Source organism: Engystomops pustulosus, chromosome 2 (assembly GCF_040894005.1).
Source record: "Engystomops pustulosus chromosome 2, aEngPut4.maternal, whole genome shotgun sequence".
In the NCBI taxonomy this organism is placed as follows: domain Eukaryota; kingdom Metazoa; phylum Chordata; class Amphibia; order Anura; family Leptodactylidae; genus Engystomops; species Engystomops pustulosus.
In genome coordinates, this window is record NC_092412.1 from 96,850,402 (window position 1) to 96,872,273 (window position 21,872).

The 21,872-nt window shown below is 43.3% G+C and overlaps 2 protein-coding genes across 13 annotated transcripts in view; both read left to right on the top strand.

The window, feature by feature from the left end:
* Positions 1-9,033, top strand: part of MCF2L (MCF.2 cell line derived transforming sequence like) — a 166,007-nt gene extending 156,974 nt beyond the window's left edge. For 11 of the 12 annotated variants that reach the window (XM_072135593.1, XM_072135596.1, XM_072135603.1 and 8 more), the window contains 5 exons: positions 2,551-2,625; positions 3,392-3,519; positions 3,713-3,825; positions 5,540-5,643; positions 5,740-9,033. In XM_072135593.1, coding sequence (XP_071991694.1) covers positions 2,551-2,625; positions 3,392-3,519; positions 3,713-3,825; positions 5,540-5,643; positions 5,740-5,834 — 515 coding nt within the window. In that variant the 3' untranslated portion in view covers positions 5,835-9,033. The remainder of the gene's footprint in view (positions 1-2,550; positions 2,626-3,391; positions 3,520-3,712; positions 3,826-5,539; positions 5,644-5,739) is intronic. The other variant, XM_072135599.1, reaches the window with a different exon arrangement.
* Positions 9,034-10,553: 1,520 nt separating this feature from the next.
* LOC140118128 (coagulation factor VII-like) overlaps positions 10,554-21,872 on the top strand; it is a 33,397-nt gene continuing 22,078 nt past the window's right edge. The window contains exon 1 of the mRNA XM_072135606.1: positions 10,554-10,641. Within this exon, the coding sequence (XP_071991707.1) occupies positions 10,587-10,641 (55 nt within the window). The 5' untranslated portion in view covers positions 10,554-10,586. The remainder of the gene's footprint in view (positions 10,642-21,872) is intronic.

Here is a 21,872-nt window from a genome sequence, read left to right on the forward strand (position 1 = left end):
TGAATAGGACGCCAAGCTTGCAGGAGTGATGCTTACTATTTGTAAAGCTGATTATGTGAGTGCCAGGAGTCAAACACAAACTGGTATTAATGGTATGTCTTAAAAACAGGTCTCCAATAATCTGATCCTGGAAATTCCCTTCAAGGTGGAGAGCATGTTATAATCTAATTTACCACATTATATTTGGTTCATAAGATTATAAAAGCACAACTTGTAGCTATAAAAACCGTGCTGCACCTGTTCACAGGTTACATGTGATATTGCAGCTCAACATGTATATTTTTAAATAGAACTGAGATGCAGCACCACATACAACCTACAGCGCTCATCTTTTTCCAGTGCTGTATATATATAGTTTAACACAACTTAAAGGCAACATGTAATGAAGATTTTGGCCAATAAATGGCCACCAACCTCTTAACCAGGAAACTGAGAGGTTTAAAATGGTGATCTTTCATTTCCCAGAAGATTCAGCATTGTAAAAAAAAATAACCCAAATAAGGCTTATTTAGTTTTTATCTGTAAGAAGTTACGAGGTAGAGAAGAATCGCACTAAGATGCCCCTTCTGACTTTATTGTTGTCTCACTGGGCATCCCAATACAACCATTGTATAGCAGCTACTGGAGGTAGCTTATGATGATCTAAACAGGGACATAACTACAGTGGTAGCAGCTGCTATGAGGCCCATAGTGTCAGGGTCCCCAGCATCTGCAGTAATAAGTGTGAATGTGTGTGTGGTGCATATATATTTTATATATGTCTATATTCTGTATGTGTATATATGGTGTATTTACTGTATGTATGTTTATGCTGTACATGGTGTGTATATGCTGTGTGAATGAACAAATATGTATAATTTTTAAGCAAGTGCGCCCAATTCAGTAGTCTGCTATTGGGCCCTGTGTCTCCTAGTTAGGCCCTTGGATCTCATCCTGTGTGATATAATTAAAGTTGGGAAGGTACAGGTCAATGTGACTCTTCTTCACTCCTGTGACTACTTACAATAATTTCATGGGAACATATAAAGATCTCTTTTACTGTTATTTTGAATCTCCGAAAATATGACTGATGTTTACACTATGTAGTTATACTTTACATTACCTGTCGACCAAAAATGATACTAAACATTTGGCGCACAATGTGGCATCTTAAGCTATGTCCCCTTCCCACAAAGATAGGAAAACATAGAATTTATTTACTTATTTAAAAAATAGGCAACAATATAACAGTAGGCGATTGACTACAAATACATATATATCCATATTCATATATAAACATACATTCTGTTTCTGTATAATGTTACTAATAAAATACTAATTTGGAAAGAATCTGCTTTTCAGTTCACATTGCTGTTTTTATTTTTATTTGGATTGAAAAGAAGGAGAATATAACAGAAATATAACCTTGACATTTTTGGCAGTAATAATATGGAAATAATAATGCAAGGCATAATGGAAAGGATTTGACAATATGAATATTTTTTTAAATGAATTCCTTCCATTTTACTTTGTTTTCCTAAATCAAGTAAAAAAATTTAAATAAAAAACAAAAAAACTGAAGTTTAAACTGCTACTAATTGAAACAAATGGAAAGTAAAGTATTTTGTATTTTAATATATGCATATAAAATTCTCTCTTAAAAAATGGACACTTTGCTTTTCCGTTTTGTTTCAGATAGTTTTGGTTATAATAAAAACGCAGATGTGAACTTTCCTTTTTCATTTAAATTACTAAACAGAAATGTCTTTTAGCCTTTGAGTTTTTCTGGAATGCAATTCAACTGCACTTCTGAAATTGGTGTACATAAAAAAACAGCCAACTACAATTTAACAACTTAGAAAAACTTTGCTGACCCTATGTTGTCTGATCTGTATCCTGCTTGTGCTTTAATTTTGATGCTAGGCACCAGGCATTGCCAACAAGCTCTCCACTCTGTGTGTGATCCAGTACGAAGCAGAATCACACTATTGTTTAGAATATTCGTTTGCTACCATTTTAAAGATATATGTACAAGGGAGGGTTGTTTTTTTTTTAGCATGCTTTAGTAAAATTATCCAGCCTATTAGGTGATTCTGAATTAAAATTATTTGGAGTTCTTTTATTAATTACGGTGTCTGTATTCCAATATGTTACTGGAAGCAGCTGGACCCACAGAAATACAATTTGCAGGATATATGCAGTTTAAAACATATACTAGATTGTAAAAAACATGGCATATAAATCCTACCTCTGACCAGGAATGATCATTTTTCCTGTGGGCTTGCAAAATTCCTACCCAGTTTTGGGTATTCAGAAACAAATCCTTTGAGGCTGAGGACTGTTTGCCAGTAGGAACTGTCAGATCCTGTAGCACATGCAGTACGGAGTATGAGGCATAAGCACAGTATGCATTAGTGATTGGACAAAATAGTCATTCTAATCACAATAACCAATGATAACTGCATCCCACAATAACTCAAAGGAACAAACTGTACTCATTTATAACTCTATCCTCTCTTTGAATCTTCAATGTTTGTGTTTCTATGTTTTTTCCTGTTCATCCTTCTGCAGCTTCTCCTACCAGCCCTGACAAAAAAACTAAACGCCACGAAGTAAAGAGTGACCCAACTCCATTTGGTTTAAGAGGTAGAGTGATTCAGTGTTTCATTCTTCAGATTGTTATTGAAGCAAGTGTATGCGTCACATCATCCTTAACAGAATTCTTACACATACCAGTCTCTGACCGATCCAGAGAAATGTGGATGGATGCTGGTACTATATTACCTGGTTTTATGTTCATAATATTTACCGTGTCGAACAAGGTTTTAGTCATCCATATTTTTCAGGTTAAACACCATCCATAGTTTTGTGGGTGCTTGCCAATACAGAGAAAATCAGCAAGCAGTGTTATCACAATTAGAAACTTATAACAAGCTTTTTCACAGATACTTCAGTTCTTTCTCTGACGAGGTCCAAATGGCTTAGTACATCTTACCTGGCCTCAGCAGACGTGCGTAGAAGAGGTATAAGAAAAAGTACTTTCAGTCTTGTTTGCAGTGGATATTGATTCTTTCCTCTTTTGAGGAATATTATTATGCTCTTGTGGTTAGGAAATAGCATGGCTTGTGCACAAATATAACTAGTAAAATCTGCTATTCACAATAAGAACAATGACCTTCTTGTATGAATAGCTGCCATAGCGTTATAATTGCATGTAGTTTCTGAGTGCAGTGGATATGAGTGTGGAATTACAAGTAGGGAATGTACATTTTGGAGATAGATGCTGCAGGCAATGGAAAGTAGGTGACTACAACTTCCATGCTGCAAACCTAATAGTCTGCACATTGCACACTTGATTTAATTAGCCCAGGGCTGTCTTTTGTCAGTGTGTGATTTTCATTTTTATTATTAGGTTGGAATAGGACATCTCAGTCACTAGATGTATCAGAAGAGAACAATGATGGATGGTCCAGCGGAGAAGATCCTATGAATTCTTCAGATGCAGAGGATGAAGCAACAGAAACAACCGATAAAAAACTGGTAAATACCATAAGTTCAAAGAAGAGAACACAATATCATGATGTTTGAGTCATTCTGTAATCTGTTCAAAAGATACAGTCCACAAAGTTCAGAATTTTTTAATGACCACAGAAGGTAAAAAGTTCTAGAACAGTTTTTATTTTGTCTTGTGTGTTTTAGAACTACTTGTGAAATCTATTATGTGTGATTTCAGAGTCCAGGTAAATATACTGTTGTTGCTGATTGTGAGAAGCGTGGATCAGACGACCTTCCAGTGAAAAGCGGAGACGTAGTTCAACTGATACGTGAAGAGGAGGATGGACTGTGGTATGAATTGTTCACAGCTCATGACCATGTACTAATTTTATGGTCATGGCATTGATGTTCTCCACATATTACACATAATCCTGTGATTTTGATAATTTCCCTCATTGAACGTTAAATCCTCATCATGTTAATCCTGTGGAAAACATCTAGGATTGTTATTTTAATGACCTAACCTTAGTATAGAAGTAAAGTCCTAGTGAAAGAGAGCACTGTAACATGGTTTAAATCATTATGGAAACAAATCTTTCAATGGTCCAGCTGACTAAGAACGAATTTATCGTTTGAAACATGTTGGCGGAACCTTTTTAATGTCACTTTGGATATAGCAACGATTTACTAATAAAGATTGATGGTTGTCTACAACTCAGCTGGACCATTGAAAGATTTGTTTCGAGTTTTGAATTAAATAAAAAATCCCAGTCACAAAATTGACTCCTCGTGTCTTCTCCATACACATAAGCATTTAGCTGAGTGTATAATTGTCCTAAGTAGATAACGAGAGTAAGCTAATGGAAGAAAGGTTTTTCAGTGGCTTATCTCATCTAAAAACCGTAAAATACATAATTCATGTTATTTTTGGACAAGGCATGAAAATATTGTAGTTCTTGCTGCAATGTGAGGAAAAGGGACGTGGATGCCCCAGCCAGGGAACAGATTAAGGGTGGTGGGGGCCCCTGGGCGCTAACTGGTTTATTGTCATCAACCTCCACCGATGCAAGCCAACCTCCTCTTCCCTCACTGTGCAGCAAACTAGCGCTGGTCACCAGTGGCAGGATGCCGAAGTCCTGTGTGCACTCCGATGGCCTATGGCAGAGCAGGGAACTTATTGTTCCCTCACTCTGCTGTAGACTGAGTCTATTGCATATCGCCTGTTTCTTTGAACAGGCTGTTCAGCTTGGAAGCCTGCCAGGCGACTGCCTGAATTGCCCACGTTTGGTGGGGGTCCCTTTAAGGGCAGAGTGTTGGGAGCCCCGGAACGCGCGCCCCGCATGCCCACCCTGTGGCCAAGCGCACCTTCAGACTTACTGACAGGGCGGAGCATCTTGGTAAGTCTGGTGTGCAGTACCCTGGTGGGGGAAACTTAAGATTGGCGCACAATATGCCAGTCTTAATAAATTCCCCCACGCTTTCTAATTTATGTGACAAATTCTAATTTGTTAATCTCCCTGTTTATAAATACTATGAAATAACTGTAAATCCTTTGAAGATTTATAGCAGCCTAGCCCACCACATTCTACCCTCTCTACCACAATTAAAATCTTGCAGAAGCATGTTAAAGAGCAGGAGGAACAGAACAGATTGATATTTCGGTTTATGTTAAAAGTATGATTTGTCTATGCTGATAAACAATGTAGTTCTACCATTAAGTGATGGCTAACTCTCTATGAACAGTGTAAAATGGAGGGCTGACAGTCAGTGATAGGACTACCCCATTACATCTCAGAAAAGAAAAAGAAGAGATATAAAAGATAAATCACAAGTTATACTGAATCTTCTCCTCTCTTCCTGCTCTGTACCATGTTGCAGATTACACTGTGTTTTCATGGTGACAGAGTCCCTTTAAATATACAGGTGATTAAAACATGTTTTATTGGAGGGGTTGTTGTAGCCACCTGCCTTTGTTGGCAACTAGGAGAGGTGAGAACTTACAACACAGCCTGGTCCATTATTTCAAAGAAATGTCCATGTTTAAACATTGCTTAATGTATTGCAGGTATGTGAAAAATCTGAGCACCAACAAAGAAGGATTAGTGCTTGCCAGCAACCTGATGATACTCATTGGGGCTTCCAGATCAGTGCACTCACTCAGCAGCTCCGGTAGGAGTCTTGTGCCTCTCTCAGTTTGCAGTAGATTATTTTTGGACATGAACTGATAATATTATAAATATTATTCCTTTGTTGTAATCTGTACAGAATCGGGGACTGCGTCCAGCACTTTAAGCACCTCATCGAGCTGCAGTGAAAGCTGCAATGTCAGCAGCACCAGCGTTTCCGATATCAAGGGCTGAACTTGAACAGTGTGTGCACAAATCCGGTGTGTTTCGTGGACAGGTGATCCCAGGCTTCAGGCCAAATGGAAAGAGCAGGAAGGATGAAGAAAAGGCACTGGTCTGATTCAAGTAGGCGCAGAGTGACGTACGTCTGGGTTTCTGCCTCAGTCATTTCATGGAACAGACCAATAGGGAAAGAATCGGACAGGATGGTGTTCAGAGACGACATGTGCCAGAGAGACTCCTCTCCATAGACCGCACTTAGTTCAGTTTACAAATCTATAGACAGTATTGACTCCGCCAACATTTCACCCATACAGGAACACGTTTATGGCCCCTGTAAGACTTGCTGGCCAATGGTGCCATCATTTTGTTCCATTGTATGTTCTCACCTTTTCTCTGCATCTGGATGTAAAGATGAATCAGAAAAGACTTCTTTTCCCTCTGCACCTTTTTATCTTGTGGGGTTTCTGGCTGTTATCCATTTATAACAGAAAACTATTATTAAGTTTTTCACAATGTGACAATTTGATACAAAATATTTTTCCACTTGTCAGGCCAATCATTTGTAGTTCACACCTTTGTGTCCATGTGACCTGTATGAAATTGCGCTAACAGAGCTGAGATGGTTAATCAGCGGAGAATGGTAGAAATTGTCTGGGGAAATGATATTTTTATCGGTGTAAAAACTAAACACAAAATGTTTCACTAATCAGCACTTTTTTATTTGTATAGAGAATAGTATACAATAGTTATATCTATAGAGAGTATGGATAACGGAAAGGAAAATGCCTTGTATTATCCCTCGCCAACACCAGGGTCCAGTGCTACTATTTGCTATAAGAATGCACAAATCCTGTGAATTTTTGAATCCTCACACACTTTTCCAGGTCTAGTGATTCTGACACTTGTATAGTTTTATTACATGGGTGACATGGTCCAGTGTTCTATCACTACAGATTGTTTTCAGTGAACTCCTGTAATCTTGTTCTATCCACCACTGCCAGTCTTTCATGTCAGATCAATAATAGTGCCTCGCATGGACACATCCTAATAAAGCAGTAGCATTTCTCTCCTTAGTGATGTCAACTTTATCCAACTTGATACTGTCAATACAATAATCACAGCAGCCACTTGTAATGGGAACTAATGTGATCCTACACAGATGAGCTTAGAAAGCAACATAAACCAGCAGCAGGTCCAGAGGTAGACCTCAGAGAAGAAGTACAATGCATTGTTTGTAGTTTTTTGTATTACTAACTGGTTATCTGTAAAAGATGAAGTCAGATTTCTTACAATGAGCTGGTTTATATGATTGTCTCCTTAAAGGGAAAGGAAGCGCTTATGTTACATGTACAGATCACATATGCTTAAATATAGACTTCTTTATTCAGCACCTTAGTTTGTAAAGTTAATGGTCACTATATTTCATGTGCATTGTTCAGTGAGCCATGTATGTGTATATATATGTATAGGTTTTACTTTGCTTATATTACCTGGACCATTGTCACCAGGTGCATACATTATGGTAAGGGATATTCTTTCAGTTGCTTTCCATTTGGCCAACTAATAAGCTGGGGAAACATTTTGGATTGCCTTTTTGCATAAGATATCTGTAACATATTATCTTTTGATCTCTTGTACCAATTCTGAAATCTCACCATTACCCACTATTCATTTTGGTCACAGAAATTACTCGAAGAAAAACGCAATCCTTTCTCCGAGTCACTGAGGAAGATAGAAGAGTCCCAAAATGTCCTTGGAGCAATACATTATGCCTTGATATCAAACTTTATTTTTATATACATATATGTACAGGAAAGATTCTTTTTATTTTCCTCACAATTAAAAAAATATGTCAAAAACTATATACATGTTTATTGCAAACAATGTCATATATCTTTATTCTTCCACAAATAAAAGAAATGTGTCGATTCTGACACTTCTATAGTGTTATTACATGGGTGACATGATAAGGTGTAAAATTCCTCTCTGTGAGGGCTCAGATGCGCTCATGTAGATATGGCCAATAAATCCACTCCAGTGGTGAGCTGTAGTCTGAGGGAGATATATGTGGATATAGTTGATGAATTGTGGTCACCCATTAAATAAGGTAAAAATCCAGTAACATATTAGCTTTATCTCTAAATCTGTGTCTAATACATATGATGCAAAATAGTCTATATTATTCACTAAAATCTTCATAAAACACACCAGGAACACCTGATACACTATTGTAAGCCAATGCAGTAACATGACTCAAAGATTCAGGGAACACCAAAGATACTAGTTGTGCTACTTCCCCAGCGCCTGCCCTGGCCATAATCGAGCGTTTGAGCTTTGGAGTGTTCAGTCATCAAGTTGCATAGTTGCGATACAGGATTTTTTTAGGAACAGCTTGTCGCTTGTCATAAATGACAAGTTAGATGCTCTGTTTGCTAACATCCCAGTCACTTTGCAGAAGAAGCCTTTAATAAAAGCAACCATTTAAATGGAAGGGTCTCTTAAAAGAAAGCAACTATCTCAGGAAGCGCTTTCAGATTCTTTTGATTCTTCAGATTTCTGGCTATTGATATTTAATTATTCTTGTAGTATCGCTGACTGGTGGACCTTCTCAGCCCCCTCATCTTGATGGTAGAATATGTGTGGCACACTCCTACCTAGGGTGGTAGCTAGGAAATGCATAACCAACAGTTCCTTTTTTTTATTAGCCTTTCTTATATATAAATCTTCCATGTTTTTTGCTCCTAAAGGGTAATATTTGTAGAGGACACCATTAATATCTACAAATCTACAAATATCTACAAATCAGGGACTCGTGACAATCGCTAACAGGCCCCATGTTATATAAAGTTCATATGTTATATACTTTTTTTTAGTTTGTAGTGAAGATTAGCAACCTGTACAGATGTGGACTCCTCTCATACCTTGTAAGTTATTTGTAAATACTTTGTAAAATATTGGACTGGTCAGAAATAATATTGTGTAGACATTTGTGCTAAATTGACCCTCTTTTATGGGATTGTTAATATTTGCCTGTGATTTCTAAGTACTTGTCACTGCACTTTACAGATTACATCTCATCTGCTTATTTTTATCCTGCTAATGTAAATTTGAGTACAGAATGTTAAATATTGTATGTATGAAGGTTCATTGAGTACATTTCAGGAAACACCTGCTGTATTTCACTGTGGTAAAAATAAAAACTACTTAAGAACTTTTTTGTGATTTCTTAACCCTCTTCCCGAACCTGGATGTTATGGTACTACATAACTACTACATACTACAAAGTCCAGGAGATTGAACGAGCTCAGAAGCAAAGCTTGTACGATCCAGTAGGAGCCTGGCATATAGTGACTTCCAGGCTCCTACCGCAGTGGTCGTAGTCGGTGTACTCTCCAATCGTGGCCATTTAACCCCTTAGACGCTGCAGACACACTGAAAGCACTCCCCCTGCATCGTCTCCCCCTGCCCCACAATTGGAGAGTGCCGATATGTTAGTGCCAGTGGCTGGACCTAATACACTGGCTGACAGCTGTATTCTCCCAGTACTGTAGTGTATAAATGGTGAAATCAAAGTATCACACCTTCTATTCCCCTCCTGGGGCAAAGTGAAAACATAAAAAAAAAAATATTTAAAAAATAAATAAAACAAATAATCCCTTTATTCCATACACTCCATTTTATTATACACTGCACACAAAAATAAAGGGAATACTCAAATAACACATCTTAGATCTGAAGAAATAAAATATACTCATTGAATACTTTGTTTTGTACAAAGTTGAATGTGCTGACTACAAAATCACAAATAAACATCAATGGAAATCAAATTAATTAACTAACCACTGGACACTGGAGGACGAAATTAAAGAGGAAAAACTCACTACAGGCTGATCCAACTTTGATGTAATGTCCTTTAAAACAAGTCAAAATGAGGCTCAGTATTGTGTGTGGCCTCCACATGCCCGTATCACCTCCATACAATGCCTCGGCATGCTCCTGATGAGGTTGTGGATGGTCTCCTGAGGGATCTTCTTCGAGACCTGAACTAAAGCATCCGCCAACTCCAGGACAGTCTGTGATGCAACGTGACGGTGAATGGAGTGAGACATGATGTTCCAGATGTGCTCAGTTAGATTCAATTCAGGGAAGGAGCATGCTAGTCCATAGCTTCAATGCCTTCATCTCGCAGAAACTGCTGACACACTCCAGCCACATAAGGTCCTGCATTAGGAGGAATCCAGGGCCCACTGCACCAACATATGATTTCACAAGGGTCTGAGGATCTCAGCTCAGTCTCTAATGGCAGTCAGGCTACCTGTGACGAGCACATGGAGGGCTATGCGGCGCTCCAAAAAAATGCCAATCCCACACCATTATTGACTTACTGCCAACCCGGCTATGCTTAAAGGGTTATTCCAGGAATCAGCATAATTCATATACAAGTGGGCACTCAAAATATAAGCTAATGTGTAATTGGTTGTTATATAAAATTTTGCTCCCCTTAGCAGAAAATGCTGATGACATACACTGTGATGGAGAATTAAAATGCTGCTGGCCCTTTAATCGGTCCGTTAATTTCCTCCGCACGGTCCGTTGTGGAGCAGACACAGGACAGAAGATGGCCACTGGTCACATGTCCACATCACATGTGCTGCACCTGCCTGGGCAGGTCATGTGATCACCACTAAGTTTGGCTGTAGTCGGTTGGTTGCAGTGCAGCCAGTGTAGCCAGTGTTGTGGTGATGGCAGTTACACATCATTACTATGGTAACAGAGCAAGAAAACCTGTTATATCATCACTGGGAGCAGAGCATAAGAGGTAGGAGGAGTTACTGAGAACTAAAGGATCATGGAACTTGTAGTCTCCAGTGGCGGCCATTTTAGTGATAACTCCACCTACTTTAGAGGGGCCATAAATTTTGTAAATCAAACTATTTAAGCTTCGTTTTGTGACTAATGACATTGAGTATTGTTGTTTTCATTTATTTATATCATCATGGGTTTTTGTGTCAGACCTTCATATTCCCAGAATACCCCTTTAAGGATGTTGCAAGCAGCAGATCACTCTCCATGCTGTCTCCAGACTCGTCTGTTACAGTCACGTATGTCACATGTGCTCAGCGTGAACTTGCCTTCATAGATGAAGAGAACATGACACCAGTGGGGAATTTACCATTCCTGGTGTTCAACCCCCATCTGTGGATGTCTGGCCCTCATACCATCCTCATGGAGTTGGTTTCTAACCCTTTCTGCAGACACATGCACATTTGTGGCCTGCTGGAGATCATTTTGCAGGGCTCTGGCAGTGCTACTCCTGTTCCTCCTGCTGCTGGGTTGTTGCCCTCCTACGGCTCCCTCCACGTCTTCTGGTGTCCTGACTAGAGATGAGCGAACATACTCGTCCGAGCTTGATGCTCGATCGAGCATTAGCGTACTCGTAACTGCTCGTTGCTCGGACGAGTATTTCGCCCGCTCGAGAAAATGGCAGCTCCCGCCGTTTTGCTTTTTGGCGGCCAGAAACAGAGCCAATCACAAGCCAGGAGACTCTGCACTCCACCCAGCATGACGTGGTACCCTTACACGTCGATAGCAGTGGTTGGCTGGCCAGATCAGGTGACCCTGGGATAGACTAGCCGCTGCCCGCGCTGCTCGGATCATTCTCTGTCTGGATGCCGCTAGGGAGAGAGCTGCTGCTGGTCAGGGAAAGCGTTAGGGTGTTCTATTAGCTTACTGTTAGGCAGGAGTGATTCTACAACAGCCCTTCTTAGGGCTACAATAACGTTATTCTTTTTTTTTTTATTTGCTTGTGGCTGGGCTTGCTGGCACTAGTAGTGCAGCTAGTACCATATTGTGAGGAATTAGCAGGGGGACTTGCTACCGTTGTGTTTAGCTCTTAGTGACACACATATCCACCTCAAACACCAAAGTGGGAAAATTTATTAGGGGTTTGATTTCAATTAGGCACAGTCTGCCAGTTTCTTTTTTATTTTACGTTTATTTTTTTCATAACTCAGCGTCATCTCATCTGGCATAGTAGTGTGCTTTAATACTTGGCTAGAAAATAGCCATAGGAGAATCCAAACGGCTTACTTACGCCTACAGTAGCGTTATATATATTTGATTTCTGGTTGATCTGCTGGTGGCTGTAGTTGTTGCAGTGCATCTACTAGCAAATTGTGAGCAATTTGGAGTGAGACTTGCGACCACTGTGTTTTGCGCTTAGTGACGCACATATCCATCGCAAAGACCGAAGTGGGAAAATTTATTAGGGCCCGGGGTTGGATTTCAATTAGGCACAGTCTGCCATTTCCTTTTTTATTTTACGTTTATTTTTTTCATAACTCAGCGTCATCTCATCTGGCATAGCAGTGTGCTTTCATACTTGGCTAGAAAATAGCCATAGCAATAGGATAGCATCGTTTGGTTTTAAAAACTAAAAAACACAAAAAAAAAAAAAAAAACACAAAAAAAGGTAAAAAAAAAAATAAAGTTATAACTCTCATTTTCAAAATGTTTAACCCGAGGGCTAGGGGTAGAGGACGAGGGCGGGGACGTGGGCGTCCAACTACTGCAGGGGTCAGAGGCCGTGGTCCTGGGCGGGGTGAGACACCACCTGCTGATGAGGGAGCAGGGGAACGCCGCAGAGCTACACTCCCTAGGTTCATGTCTGAAGTTACTGGGACTCGTGGTAGAGCACTGTTGAGGCCAGAACAGTGCGAACAGGTGATGTCGTGGATTGCCGACAATGCTTCGAGCAATTTGTCCACCAGTCAGTCTTCCACGCAGTCCACCCATGTCACCGAAATCGGCACTCCTCCAGCTCCTGCACCTCAGCCTCCTCCCCCCCAGTCTGCCCCCTCCCAGCAAAATTTGCCATTTGAACCGGCATACTCTGAGGAACTGTTTTCTGGACCCTTCCCACAGTCACAAACCACTTGTCCGGTTGCTGATGAGCAATTTTCCGATGCCCAGGTTTTCCACCAGTCGCAGTCTGTGGGTGATGATGACCTTGTTGACGTAGTGGAAGAAGTGTGTAAAGAGGTGTCCGACGATGAGGAGACACGTTTGTCAGACAGTGGGGAAGTTGTTGTCAGGGCAGGAAGTCCGAGGGGGGAGCAGACTGAGGGATCGGAGGATGATGAGGTGACAGACCCAAGCTGGGTTGAGAGGCCGGGTGAACACAGTGCTTCTGAGACGGAGGAGAGTCCTCGACCAGAACAGGTTGGAAGAGGCAGTGGTGGGGCCAGACGGAGAGGCAGGGCCAGAGCTGGTGCATCAGCGCCAAATGTGTCAACTAGTGAAGCTCCCGTGGCGAGGGCTCCTGCGGCGAGGGCTAGATTTTCAGAAGTCTGGAGGTTCTTTAAGGAAACACCGGATGACCGACGGACTGTGGTGTGCCACATTTGCCAAACCAGGATCAGCAGGGGTTCCACCACTACTAGCTTAACTACCACCAGTATGCGCAGGCATATGAATGCTAAACACCCCACTCAGTGGCAACAAGCGCGTTCACCTCCGGCCGTGCACACCACTGCTCCTTCCCCTGTGTCAGCTGATAGTCAGCCCCCTGCCCAGGACCCTGCCACAAAAACCCCATCGTCGCCTCCACGATCCTCCACAGCATCCACCAGCGTTCAGCTCTCCATACCCCCGACGCTGTAGCGGAAACGCAAATATAGTGCAACCCACCTGCACGCCCAAGCCCTTAATGTGCACATCTCCAGATTGCTAAGCCTGGAGATGCTGCCCTATAGGCTAGTAGAGACCGAGGCCTTTCGCAGCCTCATGGCGGCGGCCGCCCCTCGGTATTCGGTCCCCAGCCGCCACTACTTTTCCCGATGTGCCGTCCCAGCCCTGCACCAGCACGTGTCAGACAACATAATCCGTGCCCTGACCAACGCCGTTTCTGACAAGGTCCACCTGACCACGGACACGTGGACGAGTGCTGCCGGGCAGGGCCACTATATATCGCTGACGGCACATTGGGTTAACTTGGTGGAGGCTGGGACTGAGTCTGACCCTGCGGCTGGTCATATACTGCCGACGCCGAGGATTGCGGGGCCTACCTCGGTCCAGGTGTTTCAGGCCTACTATGCCTCCTCCTCCTCCCACCCCTCCTCCACCTCCTCCTCCGAACGACCATCCGTGGGCATGGCGCCATCAGTCGGTAGCTCTAGGCACAGCAGCAGTGCCGTCGCTAAGCGACAGCAGGCGGTGCTGAAACTGCTGAGCCTAGGCGATAAAAGGCACACCGCCCAAGAACTATTACAGGGCATCACGGCGCAGACTGATCTGTGGCTGGCACCGCTGAACCTGAAGCCAGGCATGGTTGTGTGTGACAACGGCCGTAACCTGGTGGCGGCTCTGCAACTCGGCAGACTGACACATGTGCCATGCCTGGCCCATGTGTTAAATCTGATAGTTCAGCGTTTCCTCAAGACATACCCCAATCTGTCTGATTTGCTCACGAAGGTGCGCCGCATCTGTGCGCATTTCAGGAAGTCCAGCACAGATGCTGCCACTCTCAGGGCAGCGCAGCGCCGCCTCCAACTGCCCGCTCACCGACTGTTGTGCGACGTGCCCACGAGGTGGAATTCAACACTGACCATGTTATCCAGAGTTTACCAGCAGCGCCGAGCGATTGTAGACTGCCAGATGTCAACTTCCACCAGAACTGGTAGTCAGGTCAGTCAGCTTCCTCAAGTCTACAATGAGGAGTGGACGTGGATGTCTGATATCTGTCAGGTGCTGAGTAACTTTGAGGAGTCAACACAGATGGTCAGTGGCGATGCCGCCATCATCAGCCTCACCATCCCGCTGCTTGGCCTGTTGAAAAACTCTCTGGTCAGCATGAAGTCGGAAGCTTTGCGCTCCTCACAAGAGACGGGGGAAGAAGATTCCCTTGTTGATAGCCAAAGCACCCTTAGGTCTGTTTCTCAGCGCATATCGGAGGAGGTGGAGGAGGATGAGGAGGAAGAGGAGGAGAATGTTGGCGAGACACAAGAGGGGACCATTGTTGAGTCCTTCACTGTTGAGCGTGTATGGGCAGAAGAAGAGGAGTTGGAGGAGGAGGAAATGGACAGTCAGGCCAGTGAGGGGAGTGAATTCTTACGCGTTGGTACTCTGGCGCATATGGCAGATTTCATGCTAGGCTGCCTATCCCGTGACCCTCGCGTTCAAAGAATTTATTCCAGCACCGATTACTGGGTGTTCACTCTCCTGGACCCACGGTACAAGCAAAATCTTTCCACTCTCATCCCTGGAGAGGAAAGGAGTGTGAGAATGCATGAATACCAGCAGGCCCTGGTGCACAAGCTGAAACAGTATTTCCCTTCTGACAGCGCTAGCGGCAGAGTGCGTAGTTCTGTGGGACAAGTAGCGAGGGAGAGTAGGCGAGCAGGCAGCTTGTCCAGCACTGGCAAGGGTACGCTTTACAAGGCTTTTGCCAGCTTTATGTCACCCCAGCAAGACACTGTCACCTGTCCCCAGTCTCGGCAGAGTAGGGCTGATCTTTACAGAAAGATGGTGAGGGAGTACGTAGCTGACCATACCATCGTCCTAAATGATCACACAGCTCCCTACAACTACTGGGTTTCAAAGCTGGACATGTGGCACGAACTGGCGCTGTACGCCTTGGAGGTTCTTGCCTGCCCTGCCGCTAGCGTCTTGTCCGAGCGGGTTTTCAGTGCAGCTGGTGGCATCATCACCGATAAGCGTACACGCCTGTCGACTGACAGCGCTGACAGGCTGACGCTTATCAAGATGAATAAAGCCTGGATTTCTCCTAATTTCCAATCTCCACCAGGTGAAGGAAGCTCAACCTGAATAATTTATCCACTCCTCCTCCTCCTCATTTTCCTCCTTCTCCTCCTCTTTGTACAGTAAAGCAGAGGAAACTGGCTATTTTTTTACAGGGCCCACTGGCTCTAGCTATAGTACTTTATGCATTTAATTTTTATGGAGGGCCACCGACCCGTTCCTCTGTTTTAAACAATTTTTGGGAGTGCCACATACAGGCACTCAATCTATTCAATTTTTCTGGAGGGCCACCTACCTGCTCCTCTGGTTTGAAAACTTTTTTGGACTGCCACATACAGGCACTCAATCTATTCCATTTTTATGGAGGGCCACCTACCTGCTCCTCTGGTTTGAAAACTTTTTTGGACTGCCACATACAGGCACTCAATCTATTCCATTTTTATGGAGGGCCACCTACCTGCTCCTCTGGTTTGAAAACTTTTTTGGACTGCCACATACAGGCACTCAATCTATTCCATTTTTATGGAGGGCCACCTACCTGCTCCTCTGGTTTGAAAACTTTTTTGGACTGCCACATACAGGCACTCAATCTATTCCATTTTTATGGAGGGCCACCTACCTGCTCCTCTGGTTTGAAAACTTTTTTGGACTGCCACATACAGGCACTCAATCTATTCCATTTTTCTGGAGGGCCACCTACCTGCTCCTCTGGTTTGAAAACTTTTTTGGACTGCCACATACAGGCACTATCCAAATTGAATTGTCTCCATAGCAGCCTCCACACATTGTCTCCATTGCTACCTCCAAAAGTCGTCCATATAGCTGCCTCCATACATCGTCCCTTTATCAAACGAGGTGTGTCAGGCCGAAATTTGGGTTGTTTTCATGGATTCCACATCAAAGTTGTTAACTTTGTCGCCACCCTGCTGTGTTATCCACAAAATACACTGGCAAACTTTTACCATTTACGGATATTATTTCAGCGCTTCTTGCGCATCTGTTTACATTCCCCTCACCCGCCATATCCTAAACTTATAAGAACGCTACTACACTTGATCTTATACAAAAGGTTCTTAGAAGTGCTGTTTGGGGAGTAGCCTAGAGACAGGGGCTTGGATTGGCGAAAGCTCACCTGGCAGCGGAGCGCCAGCTCCATGCCAAGAACCAACCAACATAGTTTTAACTGCAGCACCTTTAATCTACTACTAGTTCACTGCCTCCATACATGGCCGCCTTATCAAACGTGCTGTGTCAGGCAGAATATTGGGTTGTTTTCATGGCTTCCACAACAAACTTGTTAACTTTGTCGCCACCCTGCTGTGTAATCCTCAAAATATACTGGCAAACTTTTACCATTTACGGATATTATTTCAGCGCTTCTTGCGCATCTGTTTACATTCCCCTCACCCGCCATATTCCAAACTTATAAGAACGCTACTACACTTAACTTGGTGCAGGCTGGGACCGAGTCTGACCCTGGGGCTGGTCATATACTGCCGACGCAGAGGATTGCGGGGCCTACCTCGGTCCAGGTGTTTCAGGCCTACTATGCCTCCTCCTCCTCCCACCCCTCCTCCACCTCCTCCTCCTCCTCCGAATTACCATCCGTGGGCATGGCGCCATCAGTCGGTAGCTCTAGGCACAGCAGCAGTGCCGTCGCTAAGCGACAGCAGGCGGTGCTCAAACTGCTGAGCCTAGGTGATAAAAGGCACACCGCCCAAGAGCTATTACAGGGCATTCCGCATCAAACTTGTTAACTTTGTCGCCACCGTGCTGTGTAAGCCACAAAATATACTGGAAAACATTTTTCATATACGGATATTATTTCAGCGCTTCTTGCGCAGATGTTTACATTCCCCTCACCCGCCATATCCCAAACTTATAAGAACGCTACTACACTTGATCTTATACAAAAGGTTCTTAGAAGTGCTGTTTGGGGAGTAGCCTAGAGACAGGGGCTTGGATTGGCAAAAGCTCGCCTGGCAGCGGAGCGCCAGCTCCATGCCAAGATCCAACTAACATAGTTTGAACTGCAGCACCTTTAATCTACTACTAGTTCACTGCCTCCATACATGGTCCCCTTATCAAACGAGCTGTGTCAGGCAGAATTTTGGATTGTTTTCATGGCTTCCATGTTAACTTTGTCGCCACCCTGCTGTGTAATCCACAAAATATACTGGCAAACTTTTATCATGTACCGATATTATTTGAGCGCTTCTTGCTCACCTCCTTTGGTTCCTCTCTGCCACCCATTGGTTTGAAGCCTGAGTCCATTTAGGGTATGTTGCCATGCCACTCTCTAGCCTGCCGCTGCTGCCGCTGCCTCTGCATGCCGTCCCCTATAGTGTCAGGGTCAATTATTGGATGTTTTAGATGCTATCTAGCCTCATTCGGTCACTCTGTCATGGCCATGCTGTTGCCCATAATTTTGGCATAATGGTGCGATTAAGCAGCCTCAGAGGCATCCATGCATGCTGCCCCTGCTGTTTCCTGTCCATTTCCGTGGTGTTTCCATCCTTTTCTGAGGTTCCCAGGTGTTTGGCCAAGCTTCCCTGTGCAGAGCCTTGGTCCCCTTGAAAAATGCTCGAGTCTCCCATTGACTTCAATGGGGCTCGTTACTCGAAACGAGCACTCGAGCATCGGGAAAAGTTCGTCTCGAATAACGAGTACCCGAGCATTTTAGTGCTCGCTCATCTCTAGTCCTGACCTGTCTCCTGGTACCGCCTCTGGACACTGCGCTGACAGGCACAGCAAGCCTTCTGGCCACAGCTCACATTGATGTGAAATCCTGGATGAGCTGCACTTGTGTGGGTCATCGAGTCAGTCTCATGCTAACACGAGTGTGATAGCACCACCAAGCATAGGTACTGTGGTCCCCACCTGCAGAACCACTCCTTTATTGCATGTGTCCTGCTAATTGCCAATAATTTCCACCTGTTGTCTATTCCATTAGCACAACAGCATGTGAAATGGATTGTCAATTGGACAGTTTGATTTCACAGAAGTTTGATTTTCTTGGAGTTATATTGTTTTGTTTAATTGTGCCTTTTATTTTTTTAGGAATGTAATAAAAAAAATTAAAACAATTACTTAAATCCCCCCACATTTTGTGTCACTGCGTTCGTACTGCCATTATCTATAAACATAATCTGTGTAGCGTGTAGCTATGTAACGTGTTTATTGAGTTCCGTTAAAAAAATTTAAAAATTGCGTAAAAATCGTGTGCTTTTGTCACATGGTTTTAAAAAAAAGTTACAAAAAGTCGCAAAAACCCTCAAATGGTAAGGAAAATTGCAGCTCATGAGGAAAAAATGTGAAATAACGAAAAAGTTACAGTTTTAGGAAGATAGTGATGCAAAAACGAATGATTAGTGTTTTTATTATATAACACGAACAAAACAAATATTTATAATTAGGAATCTTCCAAATCGTTATAACTTGCAGAATAAAGGTAACCTGTTACATGTTACCTTTGTCGTATAGAAGAAGGCACACATTTTTTGTTTAAATAATACACTCCAAAATGAGGTGTTTTTTTTTAGCCTAATGAGTTAATAGCATTCAATTAATAATTAATAGGTACCCCAAATAGACATTGAAAATTGCAACTTGCCTCGCAAAAAACACACCCTCAACCATGCATGTAAAAACAAAAAGTTATGGCTTTTAGAATTAAATGTGAAACAAAAGTAAAAAGCGGCTGTGTTCTGAATTAAGGTAGAGATTAATCTAATATCACTGGCAGACTGAAGAGCATGGTTTGGGTGATAGAGTGAGAGGAGAGAAGAGAGATAGAATGGTGCAGCATTATGTAGAGCTCTGTGGATGAGTATTATTATTTTAAACTGTATTCGGAAGAAGACGGACAATCAGTGCAGTGATTGGCACAAACTGGACGCATCTGTGTAGCGTTTGGTCTGAAAGACGAGCCTGGCTGCTGCATTAAGAATAGATTGTAAAGGAGAGAGTTTAGTGAGTGGAAGACTGATAAGTAGGGAGTTACAGTAGTCTAGTCGAGAGTGAATAAGCGCAACAATTAGCATTTTAGTGGTTTCCATTGTAAAAAAAAAGGGTGGATTCTGAAGATGTTTTTGAGATGCATATGGCAGAGCGAGCAAGAGATTGAATATGTAGTGCACAGGAGAGGTTGGAGTCCAGCATAACCCCAAGACAGCGGGCCTGCTGCCTCGGTGCTATAGAGATCCCACAGACCGAGATGAAGAATCATTGTTGGGTCGATTATTGGATGATGGAAAGACACAAAGTTCAGTCTTAGAAAGATTACGTTTTAAGAAAAGAGAGGACTTGATGTTAGAGACTGAAGAACGATAGTCACTGGTGTTCTGGATTAAAGAGTAACTGTAAAGGTTTTTATTTTTCACAAATCAATAGCTCTTGGGATGTAAAAGATAATAGGCAAAGATATTTATTACCTATATGCAGTAGTTTCTTTGCTATACCCCTCACATTACCTCATTACTGCAGTGGCTGCCTTCTCTCCATGTGCTGATAAGCCTTATGAATCCGTAGTTTGTTTATACTTTGTTTCTGTTGGTTTCCTGGGAGGAGGGGTGGAGCTGCAGCCTCCTGCTCATAGGGGAAGAGGTCATGTGTCAGTGTGTGCAGCAGAGCTGGAAGCCTACAGAACAGTGAATGCTGATGTCTCCTGCACAGAATTGTGAGGTACAGGTCTCCCCTATTCCGTATCAGTTCCTCCATATCCGTCTGTGTTTCTACAGAAGTTTCTCTGTCTGTCTCTGCTCTTCTCACTGCTCCCTTCCCCACCTTGTCATGGTAGTTTCAGCTCCATGCTGCTGAGAGATCCAGAAGAATGATTAGAAAATAGTCACCTTTGGATTTATCAGTGAGGAGATCATTGGAGACTTTAGAAAGAGCAGTTTCAGTGGAGTGCATAGAGCGGAAACCAGATTGTAGGGGGTCAAGGAGGGAGTTAGCTGAGAAATAACAGGTTAGTCAAGAATGGACAAGGCATTCCAGGAGTTTGGAGATGAATGGGAGGTTAGAAACTGGTCTGTAGTCAGTAGCACTGGATGGGTCCAGGGAAGGTTTCTTTAGTAATCGGGTAACAACAGAGAGAGGTTGAAAATTTTAGTGAGGTGAGAAGTGACTTCTGGGGAGAGAGACTGTACGAGATGTGAGGGGATGGGGTCACTGATGCAGGTAGTGGGGCGAGCAGAGGAAAGGAGCCTAGACACTTCTTTCTCTGTGACTGGCTCAAAGGTAGAGAATGAAAAAGGTAAGGTACCAGAGGGAAGGGGATTAGTGGGGTGAGTGGATTGAGAAATTATTTATCATTATAGATGTATTAAATAGTAGTGGGCCAAGCACCACTCATAACTGGTGACCATTCCGAGTAGGAATCATTGACCACAACTCTCTGGATAAGATCCTTCAGCCAGTTTTCAATCCAATTGCCGCTATTGCCGTCTATGGGGACGTACATGCGGCCTCATGTACGTCCCCGCAGACAACCATGTGAATGAGCCTTAACCCTTCCAATATTTTCCCCACAATAGAAGTTAAGTTTACAGGCCTGTAATTGCCTGGCGAAGTTCTAGAGCCCTTTTTTTAATATAGGCACAACATTCGCCTTGCGCCAGTCACTTGGCACCATACTAGACATTAGGGAATCCCTGAATATTTTAGACAATGGACAATAACAGAACTGGATTCCTTAAGAACTTTGGGGTGTAACCCATCTAGTCCAGGAGCCTTGTACAAATTGATTTTATTGAGACTAGATCGGATCATGTCTACATTCAGCCAGTCTGGGTGAAGGATTAATGGTATGGGGTGTGGGCTCGGGGGTCGGCTGCGGGGACCAGGCACTGGGCACATCTGCTCTAACCCATGCTGGCTGCTGCACATACTGCTGTATAATGTTAAAGGACCTTTAATGATGTCATCCACCATGTGACTCCTATGCAGGAGGAGCTAGACCAGATGTCCCCGGGTAGAGCTGCCATGTGTGCTGCCAAGTGCAGTGTGACATGTATGTAATGTGGGGGTGCAAGGTAACATGGATGTAATGTGGGGGTGCAAGGTGACATGGATGTAATGTGGGGGTGCAAGGTGACATGGATGTAATGTGGGGTGCAGGGTGACATGGGTGTAATGTGGGGTGCAGGGTGACATGGGTGTAATGTGGGGGGTGCAGTGTGACATGTATGTAATGTGGGGGTGCATTGTGACATGGATGTAATGTGGGGGTGCAAGGTGACTTGTATGTAATATGGGGGTGCAGTGTGACATGGATGTAATGTGGGGTGC